This window comes from Chanodichthys erythropterus, chromosome 11, assembly GCF_024489055.1.
Source record: "Chanodichthys erythropterus isolate Z2021 chromosome 11, ASM2448905v1, whole genome shotgun sequence".
NCBI classification, from domain to species: Eukaryota; Metazoa; Chordata; class Actinopteri; order Cypriniformes; family Xenocyprididae; genus Chanodichthys; species Chanodichthys erythropterus.
This window is the reverse complement of record NC_090231.1, coordinates 49087979-49105493: the sequence shown is the minus strand read 5'-3', so window position 1 is coordinate 49105493 and position 17515 is coordinate 49087979. Positions and strand designations below refer to the sequence as shown.

Genomic DNA, 17515 nt, shown 5'->3' with positions numbered 1-17515 from the left:
ATTTTCAGTCTAGATTTAAACTGATAGAGTGTGTCTGCTTCCCGAACAATGCTAGGAAGATTGTTCCAGAGTTCAGGTGCCCAATAGGAGAAGGATCTACACCTGTGGTTGATTTTGATATTCTAGGTATTATCAACTGGCCTGAATTCTGAGATCGCAATAAACGTGAAGGACTATAATGCGTTAAGAGCTCGCTCAGGTACTGGGAGCTAAACCATTTAGTGCTTCGTAAGTAATTAGCAAGATTTTAAAATCTATACAATGTTTAACAGGAAGCCAATGCAGTGATGACAGAACTGGGTTCATATTCCCTGGTTCTAGTAAGTCTACCTGCTGCATTTTGTACGAGATGTAGTTTGTTTATCAAGCGAGCAGAGCAACCACTCAGTAGAGCATTACAGTAATCTAGCCTTGCAATCATGAGCTAACTGTTCCCCATTTGTCATTGAGAGCATACTTCACTAAATGATCAGACAATAAACAATAAACTAGCATCTTGGTGGAAAGTTTTGCATTGACAACAGTCTTCAGAACACATACAAAAACAGTTATTTTTGTCTCAGAAAAATCACACACTACACCTTTAATAATAGATTGAGGTTTGCAGTGGGATACTTGCTTCTGATTATTACATAAATTTAGACAGCATAAACATTTTATCTGAGATCAAAAGATCTTAAAATCCTCCCATTTTATATTTTTGTACTTATTTGTTTTTGTATCCAGCGTTTTTCAGTTTCATGTCTACTAAAGTACTTCACATCTGATGGCATTTGTAGAAGCTCAGAAAGTTTCTCTTGATGAAACAGCACTTGTCTCAGATGTTTGTCTGTCACGACTCAAAGACTCCAGCAGGATTTCAGGATTTCAATCTTCCCAAGAGACCACAGAAAGTTTTCATGCATATTTAGCAGCAGGTTTTACGGCAACTTCTTTTTTAAAATTACTGAAAATGTCTCAGGTTTTCAGTTTCACTTTTTCAGAGCATTATTTTTATTATAAAAATAATAAAAGATACGTTTACAACTGTGAAAGGCTGTAGGTCTGAAAATGCCTTGAGAAAATGGTTGCAGAGTGACAGCAGTTCTTAAACGTCTGTCTATTGACTGTATAAAAGTGTTTTGATGATCTGTTCTACTGCTCATACTCTCACACACTCTACACTACATGAACTGTCTAAAAATAAAGACGGACACACATCAGATATCTCTCTCTTCTTCCCTAAATGTGCACACACACGCACCTGAGATCATGGAAACTTGACACTCTTAAAGGGGTGGATTGTGGTTGATTATGATTTCACTTTAGTGTGTAATGTTGCTGTTAGAGCATAAAAAACATCTGCAAAGTTACAACGCTCAAAGTCCAATGCAAAGGGAAATTTTTTTTGTTGTTGTTGCTGTTGTTTAAGGACTACAACACACAGTTGGTAGGGTCTACAACAAGCTTCTCCCTAAAATTTACATAAACCCTGCCCCCGAGAACATGCAGGGGGCAATGCCATGTTGGGCTGCTTTATAAAAGAGAAAGTGTTGTTGTAGTAAGTGTTGTTGCCATGCCGTCATTTTACGCTGGACTGCTTCACAAACGAGGGTCAATTCTACGCTGGATTTGCACAAAAGATTAACATGACGGCACATGCTAGTCAATGAGCTGAATCAACTCTACATAAATGTATCCACTAACCACTCTGTCCAGTTACATAATAAAAGTTGTAACTTCTTCCTGAGTCTCTCCATCAGTGTCTGATTCCAGTTTGAACAATGTAAGGCTGAACACCGTTACTGACAATAATCATTTTGGCTGCGTGAGATTCTCCTGCTTTGTTGTTGTTGAGCAAACAAAGTGTGAGCTGTTAAAGCTCCACCCTCTTCTGGAAAGGGGACCAGGAGCAGCAGCTCATTTGCATTTAAAGTAGGGGTGGACGAATAATTGGAAAGTAAGCGAAAACGAAATTCAGAAACTCTAACTGAGGTAATTTTCCCATGTCGGTTATTTATTAATTTTTTTTTAACCGTTAATAATTTCCCCTTAAAAACACTACTGCATGTGTAGTCACATGACACCACCCCGTCCAGTCAGCGGCATGGAAGCAACACGGAGGCAAACTGAAACGTCTAGTCAATATACATAAGGGCTTTTCACACTTGAAATAGTTAACCCTGGGTCATTCTAAACCCCGGGTAAACGGAATCCTGGGTTATCTTTATTCATGTTTCACACTGCTCATAATATACACGGGGTTAACAGTTAATCCTGGGTATTCATAAGCTGCCTTTTTACATTGCACATTTCCAAACCCTGGGTTAAAGTCCTTGTTTGAATATTCATAGTGTCAGTGTTACTGACTGGACAAACGCAGCACGTGACTTGTTTATATAAAGGCTCTAGCATTGCGTGTCCTCATATTACACATTACTGACTGTAATATCAAGTTTTTCTGGGTGAACTTTTCGAACTATAAAGAAAAGAATGAAATGGCCTCTTCTTCACTCCAGTTGTTGCATTTTCCATCGCCGTTTGACATTTTTCCTATCATATGCAGAAATTACTATTTATATACATCGCACTGTGTTTCCGTGTCTGCCCAAAGCAAGTGAATATAAGGCATGTGATTGATTGTCGGATGCTAAGCATCTAGTTGTAACATTATAACACTCCATCGTTTCACACTGTACAAGTCCAGAGCAGGGTTTCATAACCCTGGGTAAAAAGCGGCGCTAACCCTGCATCTAAATTACAACTGTGAAAAACCCCTTTACCCAGGGTTAAAAAGCGGTGTTTAGAACCATGACATCCCAGGGTTAAGCACAGTGTGAAAAGCCCTACAGACAGTGCGCATCTTCACTAAACTTTGTCAATAGTATGTGTTTTAAGGCTTGAACATTTAAGGGTGCGTTCACACTTGTCATGTTTGGTTCGATTAAAACGAACACTGGTGCGATTGCTCGGTTAGTGTGGTTCATTTGAATATATGTGAACGCTGCCATCCGAACCCTGGTGCGCACCAAACAAGCGGTCCGAGACCGCTGAAAAGATGGGTCTCGGTCCGCTTCCAAACGAACTCTGGTGCGGTTCGAATGATATATGAACGCAAAACGGACCAAAGACATGTAACCGAACCAAAAACAGGAAGAGGAGACCCTAAAAAGGACAGAATCCTCACGCATGTCGGTTTTTCTTAGTCGCGAGTTTGCCCATGACAGGCATCAGACGCGCGTCTCCATGCAGCAGATAATTTGTGTGTGTGACGGATGGATTCCCGCCGGTGTTTTGACTACTTTAGACATTTTATAAGCTCTTCACGAGTTCCCAGCTGGCCAAAATACCATCACATGCAGGCTACGCACACACAACAAGCGCATTTACCTCAGAAAACATCATTGTTTTGGATGTTCGGTAAGTTCCGTCTCAAAATAGGCAATACGTCATAAAATCCGACCAATCACGTTGTTAATGTATCCCTATGCCTTAAGGTTCGGTATTATGGTTCGGTGATAAAACTGCCAATGTGAACGCTTGGATGTGTATCATTATATTGAGCAACTGCGCTGATGCATTGTGGCACACAAACACTCATACAGACAGTAGCTGCACATCACACGAAGATCGCACACACAGAGAGGAGGGCAGAAACTCATTAACGCTGTCCTGTGATTTATCACTAATGTAGCTTAGAAACTCAAAGGTTATAGCATATATTTTTCTACTTTTGAAGTAACTACTTACAACCCACATATTCACAATTAATAGAGAGACGGTATGACTAATTCACACAAGCAATCCCTCTCTCATTAATGCATTCAAATAAATGTGCCAGTACTGTGCTAATTTATCTGTATCTGATTTACACCAAGCAGAAATCTATAAGAAATGTTAAGAAAATAACTGCTGAAAGTGAGCTGTTTTGTCAGTCATTTAATTTAGTATTTAAATTAGATTATTCATATTATTATCTTGATCTTATTTAAATGTTCAGTCCTTCTTAAGGAATGTTCTCCTTCTATCCTCTAGAGCTCCTGGAAACCACAACAAATTCCTTGTGTGTTTGCACAAATTTGGTGAATAAAGCTGATTCTGATTCTGAAAAAGCTTTTCCACAAGACTATATGGAAGGTTCACAGTGTCATATATGCAAATACAAAACACCATCATGGTAACACACGTGACACTAAATTTTGCACATTAATAAACATTAATTTAACCACATAAGATCTTCTCTGGTGTCTTGGTTGTAGTAAACTGCACAAACAGGAAAAGAGTAAGTCTTTAATAACAATGTTCAGGGAACGCAGGAGAACACAGGATTATATAAACTTCAATCAAGTTAATCTAAGAAGACATGGAACAATGAACAAAGGAAACCCTGTACATAACTGATAAATTATAGTTCTAGTAGTTTTTCACCGTATATAGTAAAGGAAACTTACCATTAACCATTTGCCAGGTTTTTACCGTAGCATTTTAACTGTATTTAATCATTTTCTACAGTGTAGAAAACAATAAAGGCTTTGTATTCTATATGCAAAATATGAGTCCTTATTTCTTTCTTTTGTTCTAGGGTGAAATATGTGCTGGAAAAGTTCCTGACAGGTTCACCCAACAGCCCATTGGTTTTCTTTGGCCTGTCTGAGTCTCATGGCACTGGGGGGTTGGGGCGATTCATTCTCCTCTGCAAATGAGCCAGGAACAGTTATGCCTGAACAGTAATATCGATATGCGGTCAGTATCGCCAACACAACCAGACTGATAAATATGACAACATGTTAAAATGGACAAACTCCATTTAAACGAACACACATAGTCAATACTGAGATGAATAAAAAGCAAGACATACACAAATAACATCACGCTATCATCAATAAGACCTTCCAGATGACGCATGGTGATGCTGTTCTGGATCTGTGAAAGGTTTTAAAGCTAAAACAAGCTCTGCATGCTCCTATGTTCAGTGTCTATAACTCAGAGATGAATCTTCTTGCACAAGATGCCACTTTTAATGAATGTGAAATAAGGTTTTCACGAAAATTGATGACCTTAATAGTTTATTATGCATTAACCATTTAATAAAAGCATTAAAGAACTCAAAGCTGTAGTGTGAATACAGTCACTTTATTGAGCATCACTGCACATCATCATACCCTTGTGAAAAACGAACGCACTTTTATTATTTATAAAAAAAAAAAAACGCTTTAAAAGAATATAACCTACTCGTGTGAATGTTTTTGGCACATAACTGCATATTATTTACACTTGATTGAAATGTATTATAGTTTAAATTTAATAAATTAAATTATAATTGCTTCTATTATGGATAAAGTGTACTGCTGAATGTACTGACAAGCATTTATGTTGAACTAAATTATCCTTAATGCCATTTATATATGTCATGTATTTAAATGTATTTGTAATTACATATTTGAAATGAGAAAGCTGCAATTTAGAACATATAATATTAAAATATATTAACTTTAAATGTAATATCATGGGTCCATTTCTCAGTTGTCTATTCCAGTGAACTACTTTGCTGTGTCACTATTGTGTTTTGTACATTGTTTCATATATATGGTTAAACAACACGATCACATGAGAATGCGTATCAATAGTACGAGTTTGTAATCTCGTAGAATATATACGCCAAAATGAGTTTTTTTTTGCGTGCATATGATACGCACTTTATGGCGTGTATATGATACGCTCTTGGTTAGGATGGGGGTGAGGGGGTGGGGGGTTCGTACGTATAATACGCCATAAAGTGCGTATCATATGCACGCGAAAAACTGCGTACCATAAGCACGCCAAAACTCATTTTGGCGTATATATTCTACGAGATTACAAACGCGTACTATTGATACGCATTTTCGTGTGATCGGGCTCGGTTAAATCATTTATCCATGGTCAAAAAGTTTATTTGAATTTATTACTTCTTAGTTTAATTCAGTTGCCCTCCCCACAATAGCATCAAAATAACATTGGAAATCTGACAATGACATAAATACACCACTTCACATTATGAGCATGTTTTCAAATTCTGAATTAAAATTCCTTTTTATTTATTTATTTATTTCAGTCATTAAAAAGACTGGGGGAAAATGTGTGAAATAGTTCTGCAGAATTCATTTATTATTATATTATAGAACAGAATTTATTATTATTTCTTATTGTCTTTCTAGAGCTGCTTTACAGCAGTATTGAATTCCGTTTGCATCACTGATCATTGATTTCCTTTTTATCACTATAAAGCTGCTTTGAAACAAACTGCATTGTATAAGTCGTCACTTTTATTTATATAGTGCTTTATACAATCCAGATTCTTTCAAAGCAGCTTTACAGTGATAACAGGAAAATGATTAAAAATGCAAACAGAGCAAAATCCAACATTTTGACAAAATGATAACAGCAAATCCATGTTTCTCTGCCTGGAGTCCATTTGTTTCTGTGAATTGCAGTGATCCATTTTCTTATTTTTTCTGTATCTTTCGGCACTCTGTAAAAATATACCTCAGATTTTGTGTCAAAGTTATTTGTACAGTCAATCGCAAAGCTCTTTCCCATTTTGGATGTGTTTTGTGTGTTTTTCGCGGCATTCACACTGAAAACTAATGCTGCCGCTCAGTCATTTTACCACTCAATGGCCGTAGCCGCAGTCATAACAGCCGACTGTGACGTCATGCACATACCCTCTATAGTGTCATTGTTCAGCTGAAGTCAGTTCAGTGTTGATTCAATTCCGCTGGAAAGATGATCAATTATTAAATGAGTTAATTTCATCTATAAAGCAGTTCTGCAGAAAATTGACTATTCCCACTACTGAATACCCATTAAGCACTTTATTTCCACTTTTCTATTTATTTATTTATTTATTTATTTAATTCATTTAAAAAAAAAAAAAATGCTTCTCCAAGCTGATATGTGATGGGAAAAGGGAGAGGAATGAATTCGGGAAAAGGTGAATTTGAACTCATGTTGGTAGCGTCAAAAATGAACAAGCACCTTACTCTCCACACCACTGATATTGTTAGTTTTTTTTTAGTTTTTTTTTATTTTGGTTGGCTTGATCAGACAATAGTGGGCGGAGTTACTGTAAATAACATCTGCCAACAAGGTGGGCTATTCAGACTTGATGTAAATAAACACTCCTTTAAAGGCAGATTAACATTACAAAATAGGAAAAAATTAAATTAAAATAAAATTGTTTAAGCACAGGGTTGAGGTTCAGCTGGTTAGCATGGTCCAATTATCTCCTGCTGTAACACTTCTCTTTTTATGTACATGTATTGTGGATGACAATACATGTCCATAAAAATACAGGCTGACTACCAATAGGTAGGTCTTACAGAATGCACATATGAACCGGCATAGGCAGTAATACATTTAGAAGATCTCTGAGGTAACACAGTCCACAGTCCACAACATTTCAACATCAGAGATGGCAAGAGTAGTCTTGCCAAGGGAAAGAGATGTGACTTACTATGGAAATGCACACGTGGAATTGTCTAGAGGGGGAATCACAACACATGGAGGCTCCTAGTCTGACATGAGGGCTGACCGACTGGACATGCACACAAGTGTCAGGCATCAACAGTGCTGGAGGAACCCAGGGTTTTGAACTGTGGAACTCCCCTAAGGAGAATAGCGCACACATCCAGTCCGTGGAGTGGAATGGCACAGCAAGCGAGGTCGACACCGACCTTACTGGCCACTTGAGTTGAGTATACGGGAGGACACGGGTTCTACACAGAGATTATAAAATCTTACAAATGTGTTAGATGTTGCCCAGACCGCAGCTCTACAAATGTCTGTTAGCGAGGCGTCATGTTTTAATGCCCAGGAGGAAGCAACACTCCTGGTTGAATGTACTTTCACCCCTAGGGGGCATGGCAGATATTGAGCCTGGTAAACCAAGACTATTGCATCCACTATCCAGTGGGACAACCTCTGCTTGGAGACAGCCTTTCCCTTCTGCTGGCCTCCGTAACAGACAAAGAGCTGGTCTGAGGTCTTAAAGCACTGAGTTTTATCTACATAGACGCGAATAGCACGTACTGGACAGAGCAGCGCTAGTGCTGTGTCTGCCTCCTCCAAGGGCAGCGCTTGCTAGTTCACCACGTGATCTCTGAAGGGAGTGGTGGGAACTTTGGGCACATATCCAGGCCGGGGTCTCGGGATCTCGTGAGAGTTGGCAGGCCCGAATTCCAGGCACCCTCTTAACAGAGGTCAAAGCTGTCAGGGGTGCCATCATTAAAGAGAGGAACTTTAGCTCCACTGAGTGCAGTGGCTCAAAGGGTGTTCTCTGCAGTGCTGGTAAGACCTCCACGAGATCCCAAGAGGGTAACTGCTGAAGTTGAGGTGGATTAAGCCTCCTAGCCCCTCTCAAGAACCTGATGACCAGGTCATGCATCCCCACTGGTTTGGCATCACTTAAGTCATGGTGAGCTGAAATGGCAGCCACGTAGACCTTCAGGGTGGAAGGAGACAGCCTTCATTCCAACACTTCTTGAAGGAAGGAGAACACTGACCCAATCAGGCATTTCTTGACGAGAAGAACACCAAGTGATGAAGAATTTTCACTTCAGAGCATTGGCCTGTCTGGCACACAAGGCTGTAGCTGAAGTGGTAGTATTTCTTAAACCTTCCGCATCCCATCCAGAATGCATACATGTAGTTCTAAAGATCCGGACGCAGGTGCCAGAGGGTGCCCACTCTCTGAGAAAGAAGGTCCTTCCTCAGAGGAATTGGACAGGAGGGGCTGTCCTGAGGAATTCAGAGAGCCAGGTCCGGTTGGGCCAATGGGGTGCAACCATCAGGACCTGCTTCTTGTCTTCCCTGATCTTGCACAGATCCCGCGGCCAGCTGTGTGCCAGTGCATCAGTGCTGAGGGTCCCTTCAGTCAGGGAGTGAAACAACTGGCAGTGGGATGTGTCTGGAGAGGCAAACAGGTATACCTGAGCATCTCCGAAGCATTCCCAGATCAGCTGGACCATCTGGAGATGGAGTCTCCATTCTTTCGGAGCATGAACGCTGTCGTGACTTGTGAGAGCTCCTCAGCTGCACAATTGAGCTTGCCTGAGATATGAATGGAATGAAGTGACCTCAGATGCTTCTGACACCATAAGAAGGAGATGGCAAGCGAGTTGTGACAGAGTTTCGACTGGAGTAGAGATGTTTGATTCTTGAACAAATCGTTCTTTTGAGCCGGTTCACTAATTGGACTGAATCGAACTTTAGTTCTGGGTTGATGACGAAAGACGCACAGACGAAGTAGCAAGTCAGACTCAAAAAAACAAAAACAAAAAATGAATAAACCAGTTCAAGCTACTGTTGAATTTTTCAGAAGATTACAGAGGACTCAAAAAGAACCAAATAAGCCAGTTCAACCAACTGTCGAAGTTTGCCAAGGATTACAGAGGAGCCTGATAAGTGAGTTGACGATACAATGCAAGCCGGAAGCACTTATCATGCTTATCATGACTACTGTCATTAAATAACATTTTATTAAAACCTGCAAAAACATTTTTTTTTTTTCGAGAAATATAAATAAATTTTACTATGGTTTATTGTAGGCTACATGCAGATTATATTTTAAGATGTTAATCGAAATCAATGAGATTATAAGATTTGGTTTATCTGGTTTCTGAGATATACTTTAGACATGTAGAACATATCTGCCTTTGCGAATCTTATCCAAGATGTAGGCAACTTAATATTGATCAGAGTTGTATCTGACATGAAGGATCCGAGAATGAAATTGTGACCACAACTTAAAGTCCCTGTAAAGTCAATTCTGAGAATTCTTTCTAAACACTTATAAACACTATAAATGTTACAAATGTATTGCTAAAACACATTACAAAGTGTGTGAATTGAGTAATGCTTAATTGTGAAGTTCGAGCGAACAGTTTTTCACCAAGTCTCTGCTCAGGATTTTTTTGGCGGAGCTAAAACGGGGGTCTAATGACGCACATCGTCCCCCGAGCAAAGCCCCTCCCCTAACACTATATAACTGTTGATGACGCACCGAGCGTGGCGCCGCCTCTACAGCGGTTCACTCGCTGTGTCTCTCGAGCCTATGGTCTCGAGTGTCATTACAGTCATACAGCCCTTTGTACATTTAGCTAGTAATGCCTTCGTCACGCAAATGCATATAACATGGTTGTTATAATATACAATACAGCTCGATTTTCTTATTTCCTCCCGTCTCGCGGCACCGTCATTTGTCGACTCGAAAACAGTCCGGCAGTAGGCTACGTGCCCACCAATGAGTGTAAGTTACCGAGTTTACGTATGTTATAATTAGTAGGTAGTCCACAGTAACTCTACTAAAATGTGCAACCCTCAAACGTGATTCTTTTGTTTATATGCATCAGTATGTTTGACTCATTAGACAAGTAAGTTGAGACGGCAGCTCTGGCGAGTGGGTGTGGTTTCAGCGCCGACAGCGGACACGCCCCCAGCGTTTGAGAGCAGAGAGCGCTGCCTATTTTTTCGAGATTTTGATAACTTATTTCATTTACTTGCAGATTTTTTTAATCATTCAAAATTTGGCTGGGTGGTTAATAACACATTTTTCTGTGGTGTGAAAAGCTCAAAACACATACTTTAAAATGACTTTACAGGGACTTTAAGTGAATGAAAGGCAATAATTAAAAAGGCAGTTCATTGAGCTAAACTGTCCAAAAAGAAGTGGTTCACAGAAATGAATCAGACTTTGCATCACTAGGCTGGAGCGTAGACCACCTTGTCGGTTGATGTATGCTACAGTCGCAGTGTTGTCCGTGCTGGCCAGAACGTGCTTGTCCTTAAGCAGTGCCTTGAAGTGGTGCAGAGCAAGCCATACTACTAGCAACTCGAGGCAACTGACATGCCACTGAATTCGGGATCCTGTCTAGGAGCCTGATGCAGCATGCCTGTTGCACATGGCACCCCAGCCCGTGGCAGAGGCATCTGTTGAGACAACAACATGCCTGGAAACTCGCACTAGGTGAACACCTGCCTGTAGAAAAGTAAGGCCTGACCACGGGGTGAAGGTTTGAAGGCAGGCCGGAGTGATTGTCACTGTGCATGCCCTGTTGCCACTATGCTCATCTCAGGACTCGGCTGTGAAGCCAGTGCTGCAGCGGTCTCATATGAAGCAAACCAGGTAGCGTGACCACAGCTGTAGATGCCATATGCCCCAGGAGCCTCTGAAATAATTTCAGTGGGACCACCACCTTGCCCTCGAATTGGCTCAGGCAATTTAGCAGTGACTGAGTGCCTTCGTTCGTAAGCTGCGCGAACATGGTGACCGAGTCTATTTCCATACCGAGAAAAGATATCCTCTGCATGGGGGAGAGTTTGCTGTTGCTCTTCACAGGCTGCTGCTGTGGTCGAGTGGGAGTGGAGGAGGCTGCAGGGCTGCAGTTGAGGAACAGGGTCTGCTCAGACTCTCTCATATCTGCCAGGTTAAGCCATAGGTGGCGTTCCTGGAGCCCCAAAACGGTTATGGGCAGTCAAAGGTGCCCTCTTCAAATTGGTGTCTTCCTCATGCACATCTTGGTAGAAATGAACTGGAGGCGGGCACTGGCGATCAGCGTGCGCTGCCTCAGGAACTAATCATCCAGCCTTGAGCACTCGGGACATGGTGGAGGGCTCCGAAGCAAAAGCTTGAATGCAAGAATGCTCACACTTCTCCTTATATACCCACAGAGCGATGCGATGCAAACTCCACACACCACGGTACTCAGCATAGCATTGGCTCGCTTTGTACTCACTCAAAGGTGATTGGGCTCTCAGGCGAGACCCAATTCATCAGATCCGTTTTGATGTAATGTCGAACGTGACTGACTGAAAGGGAACAAAATCACAAACTAACTGTTAACTGAATGTACTGCAGGAACACACACAATGTATTTTGTAATTTTTGTAATTTATTTTTCCTATGAATCGGATGGATGGATGGATGAATGGATGTTGAACATTTTCAATAAATCCATGTCGTCATATTGAACATCCTTTTTTGTCATTGTCAAAACATAAGTTTACATACAGACAGAAGAGTTTCTTCATGTGAGTTTGTCTTAATTCAACAGCCTAATGGATGTTTCAGCAGATCGACTTGAAATGCAGTAAATCTTCACACTGATTATCTGAGTAGGTCTGTGGGTGTTCCAGATCAATATAAGCCATACTCCGTTCTGCATCTAACTTTATTTGATGATCTCATATGTGCATGCAGGTGTGTTTAATACCTGTATTTAGCAAATGTTGTTGGCTGTATTGTATAACTGTGTAACAGGTCAGCCAAGAGTCCTGAAATTAAATTTCCTGTGTAAAAAAAAACTGATGCATTCTAAAGTTTGGTTTATGTAACACTGATGAAAAGGAAGTTAACCATGCACTCCCGTTGTGTATTGATGGCCTTGTTTTTCAGCCTTTAAATTCGAGTCATTGCCTTCTCAGCAGGTGAGCGGCCGCATTGCTCTAAATGGAAGGTGAGATCACCTCAATCTATTATTCATTCATTTCCCCTGCAGGTGTCACAGGTGAGACGTCCTCTCAGTTTCCAATCACCGGAGAACAAATGAAGCCACCTCACAGGCTCATAATTAACTGAGTCACAAGCGTGACAACAGGTTAAAGACTCTCATAACTACCGAGTACAGAATTCAGTGCATTCACGCACATTTGACTGTATGTTTCTTGTGGAGAGAAGAAATCTAGATGCTGTCTAATATTACACAGCAAAATATCATGTTTTATTCAATTTTTTTTTTTTCTTGTTTTCAGTAAATGTTTCTTATTGGCAGAACAAAATAAATTTACCTGAGGAAAACTTGTATAACTGAGAAAGTTTTCAAAGAATCCATGGAGAATGAACTACTTCTTATACTCAAATATTTTGATACATGTTTATTGTCTTCACTGTGAAACTTCAAGTTGATATTTGTAAATTTTATACCAACCTAACCTGACATTCATAATTGTGTACCCTTGCAGATAAATGTATACTGAAAATGGACTACACTCTCTCTGAACATACTGTTCTGATTTCATAACATACAAATTAACAATGTAGACAGTCAGTCTTAAAGAATCCTGTTTATACATGCAGAAGATGCTTTTATCAGAAGCAAGTGATATAACTGAGGAATAATCTTCAGGAGGCATAACATGGAAAGTGCTGCAATACAAAGTTTCAGGATTGTTCAGAGACAAACAGAGTGGGAAACAATACAAGATTCAGTTAAAGAGTAAGTTCACCTCAAAATGAAAATTATCCCATGATTTGCTCACCCTCAAGCCATCCTAGATGTATATGGCTATCTTCTTTCAGACGAACACAATTGGCGAATCCTTGCTCCAATATCCTTGCTCCTCAAAGGGAGGAGCCAAAAAATGCATCCAACCATAATAAAAAAGTAATCCATGCGGCTCCAGTGGGTTAATAAAGGCCTTATGAAGCAAAGTGATGTTTTTTTAAGAATAATATCCATATTTAAAACTTTATTAACTATAATAACTAGCTTTCGGCAGATGGCCGTATGCATCACTTTGCGGCAGAAGAGTATACTCTGACCTGATGCATGACATAATGATGAACGTGGAAGTGCAAAGGGTAGAGCAAAACAAAACAGCGGTCATGAATTAGAAATGAATGAATCAATGAATTGATTGTTTTTTTTTTTAATAGAAATGTCAGAGGATTTCTATATATAAGAGAAGAGGAGCTTGATTTTGTTGCCCAACCCTATTTGTTTGGACCGCGAGAGGTGTCTACGCTTATGATACTCCTACATCCTGCATTATACATCTCTTCAGGGGTTACTCATTTGGTGCAAGTGGACAGTATGCGTACGGTCCTCTGCCGGAAGCTAGTTATTTGAATTTATAAAGTTTTAAATATGGGATATTTGAGATATGATATATTTTTCTTACAAAAATGCATCGCTTTGCTTTAGAAGGCCTTTATTAACCCCCTGGAGCCGTATTGATTACTTTTATTATGGATGGATGCATTCTTTTCATTTTTGGGTGAACTATCCCTTTAAGAACTTCAAAAATATATTAAATCCAGTGCAGTGAGGTCAAGACTTTTGTACAGTCCCATATACACAGTATGGATATGTAGGCCTATTTGTGTATGTGTGTTTGTGTGAATGATGTAAAGCTGACATAACCTGATTTTACTGCATAAGAACATGCTTATTATTTTTATGTCTTGCTTGGTAGTACAACCATGACAACTGCTGTTTTGCAAAATCAGGCTGAGTCAGTTAGGAGTCTCTAGACTGCAGTGCTCCCATGAGTTTGTGACTACCCATAATGCACTGCTTCGCTGTCATGTGAGTGTACTTTTGGGACGTGCCGTGGCTCAGGGAGTAAAGACTATTCACAGATCTGAGGAGGTCAAACACAGGAGAATAGAACCTCAGCGAGATCATGAAATAGTCAGTAATTACTGCTGGCAGTAATTATCACAGACAAATGCAAAAGTCACTACTAACTTACATGGATTTGGTGAAACAAAATATAGATTTCTGCATAAATTAGCCATTAAAAATGGGTCTGATCTGAACTACACTGTAAAAAAACAAGAGATGTAAATAGAAAAAACATTATATGCTTTACAAGTCTACTTAGAAATTTTGCATTTAATTTAATGTGCTATTTGACATTTCTATGTAATTATTTATGCAATTTACTAGCAATTTTTGAGTGAGTTTTTTTCCCAAAGTAAATCCTACACAAAATTTTTTTTTTTTTTCAGTGTAGATTCACAACAAATATGCCAAGACTATTGATGAACTGACATATTTTTGTGAAGAATAGTGCAGAAATCCTTCTGTTTGTTGTCCAAGTTTGATCTAATTAAAGGACAATATTTTTGCTCCAAAAGGAGTGCAAACAGGTTATTAAAAAGGGTTCACATCCCCCTTTTTTTACCCGGTATGCTTACACTATTTTTTCTTTCAATAAATGCATTTTTATCATTATTTGTGTTAAGAATTTGTGTTTGTCTATTATTGTGACCTAGTTCAGATACATTTTTTTACCAATTTATTCCCCTTTTAATTTTCTTGTAATTGTGTATATGTACTGTATATACAGTATACATAGGTCAGTGATCTTGATGGTAAATTTGATACAAGTCAAAATGTTGCTGTAACAGACACGTCAGGTTCCACCTCACTTCCATACCCACGTACCCAATCACCGGAGTACTAATCACCGCCACCTGCCACTCATCAGCACTGCAATCAACACCACTACAAATACTCTTCACTCACACACACTCACTGTCCGGTCTCGTTTGCTATACCTCACATGTATACTTACCTAAAGGACTCCCAACGCCATATCTACCTGCTTCTGACGTCTCCTCCTGTTCCCCTGTCTCCTGCTCCTCGTGTTTACCAACCTGCTTGTGTGTGTGAGTGTCTCCGCCAGTTCCTGCCACCATCTGCATCTACAGGATACATTCAGGACAGTATTAGTTTCCCTTCATCTCTCATCTGCCTATTATCTGCTCTACTTCACCCCGTGCCTTGCTGTTTTCAATAAACTCACCTGGATTGATCTTATCTCTGCCTCCGTGTCTCTGTACCGTAACAGAAGACCGGACCATACCAACTTCACAGCATGAGCACCAACGACCCGTTCCAAGAGCTCGTGGACGCATTGCGCCGAGCACTCACACCACAGCCATCATCTTCGTCAGCACCATCATCATTCACCGCGGCTGCTCCCGCACCCTCCTTCACCGCTCCTTCACCTGCATTCACCGCCAGTCCCATGGCCAAACCGGCGCCCTACTCTGGATCGGCGGAGGAATGCAGCGGATTCCTCCTTCAATGCGAACTGGTCCTGGAGATGCAGCCGCACCTCTACACAACCGACACCTCAAAAATAGCTTTCATCATTTCGCAACTGCAAGGTAAGGCCCTCCAATGGGCCGATTCTCTATGGACCCAGAAAGGACCTGTCGTCCAGTCATATTCGGCGTTCGTCTCCCACTTCCGCGAAGTCTTCGGGAAACCTCTAAAGGATTCTTCTACTGGTGAGAAACTCTATAATCTAAAACAAAGGAATCTCTCTGTAAATGATTATGCCTTGCAGTTCCGAACGCTAGCCGCTACCAGCGGATGGAATGAACAAGCCCTCATCACATCTTTCCGTCAAGGACTGGAACCCAACGTGCGGCTGCATCTCGCTGCATACGAGGACTCAATGGGACTAGAACGCTTCATCCAACTCGCCATCCGCGTGGGTTCTCGTATGCAGTCGTGTCTCCTCGAGCACCAGGGCCAGTCATCTACCACCAACCTCCTCCGCCGGTCAGAACCCGTCAGCTCCCCAGAACCAGCCACCGAGCCCATGCAAGTTGATCACTCACGTCTCACCTCAAATGAAAGACAAAGAAGATTAACTCTTAACTTATGTTTATATTGTGGATCTCCGGGGCATGTTCTCTCCACATGCCCAACCCGTCCTCCTCGGCCCGTGGTGAGTGCGATTTTCCCTTCCATTCATAAAATGAAACCACTCACAACTGTTGTAATCCTTACTGCTGCAAATACTTCTGTTCCAGTGGTGGCGCTCCTCGACTCAGGGTCTGCAGGAAATTTCATCTCAGGCGCCCTCTGTCTCAAGCTCATGATCTCCCCGTCTCCGGTTAACTATCAAATCCACTCCATCACGGGCAAACCCCTGAGCCGTAAGCACATTCGTCATTGTGTGGGACCACTTCAACTCTGCGTGGGTGTTCTACATACAGAAAAGATTAATCTGCTGGTTCTGGAGGAATCCACCGCTGACATGGTTCTAGGGCGCCCGTGGCTCGAACAACATAGCCCCAACATCTCTTGGCGCACGGGCGAAGTCCTGAAGTGGGGCGACCACTGCTTTCCAGACTGCTTCCCAGCGCTTCCTGTTCCAAGGTCTTCATTCTCCGAGCCTCTCTCCATGAATGCTACCTCTATTGAAAGCCCCGTCGAGAAACGCTCCGTGGATGTTCCCCCGGACTACGCCCCCTTCAGTGACGTTTTCTGCCCGCAATGCGCCTCCAAGCTTCCTCCACACCGGCCATGGGACTGTGCCATCGATCTGCTGCGGGGTGAACCAGTGCCCAGGGGACGTATCTACCCCCTGTCAATACCGGAGGAGAAGGCCATGGAGGAATACATCAAAGAGGCCCTCAACCAAGGTTACATCCGCCCGTCTACTTCCCCTGCTGCTTTAAGCTTCTTTTTTGTGGCTAAGAAGGACGGAGGCTTGAGGCCCTGCATTGATTACCGTGCCCTCAACAAAATAACAGTGAAATTCCGCTACCCGCTTCCCCTCGTCCCAGCGGCCCTGGAACATCTCCGTGGTGCCACTGTGTTCACGAAGTTGGACCTCCGCAGCGCCTACAACCTCATCCGGATACGCGAGGGGGACGAGTGGAAGAGTGCCTTTGTCACGCCCACCGGACACTACGAGTATCTCGTCATGCCGTATGGCCTGGTCAACGCCCCCTCCGTATTCCAGGACTTTATAC

General features: G+C 41.4%; 1 protein-coding gene across 1 annotated transcript in view; it reads left to right on the top strand.

Annotated features, from left to right (window-relative positions):
* LOC137030018 (adhesion G protein-coupled receptor L3-like) overlaps positions 1–4603 on the top strand; it is a 433419-nt gene extending 428816 nt beyond the window's left edge. Inside the window, exon 23 of the mRNA XM_067399942.1 lies at positions 4562–4603. Coding sequence (XP_067256043.1) covers positions 4562–4566 — 5 coding nt within the window. The 3' untranslated portion in view covers positions 4567–4603. The remainder of the gene's footprint in view (positions 1–4561) is intronic.
* Positions 4604–17515: the final 12912 nt, after the last annotated feature.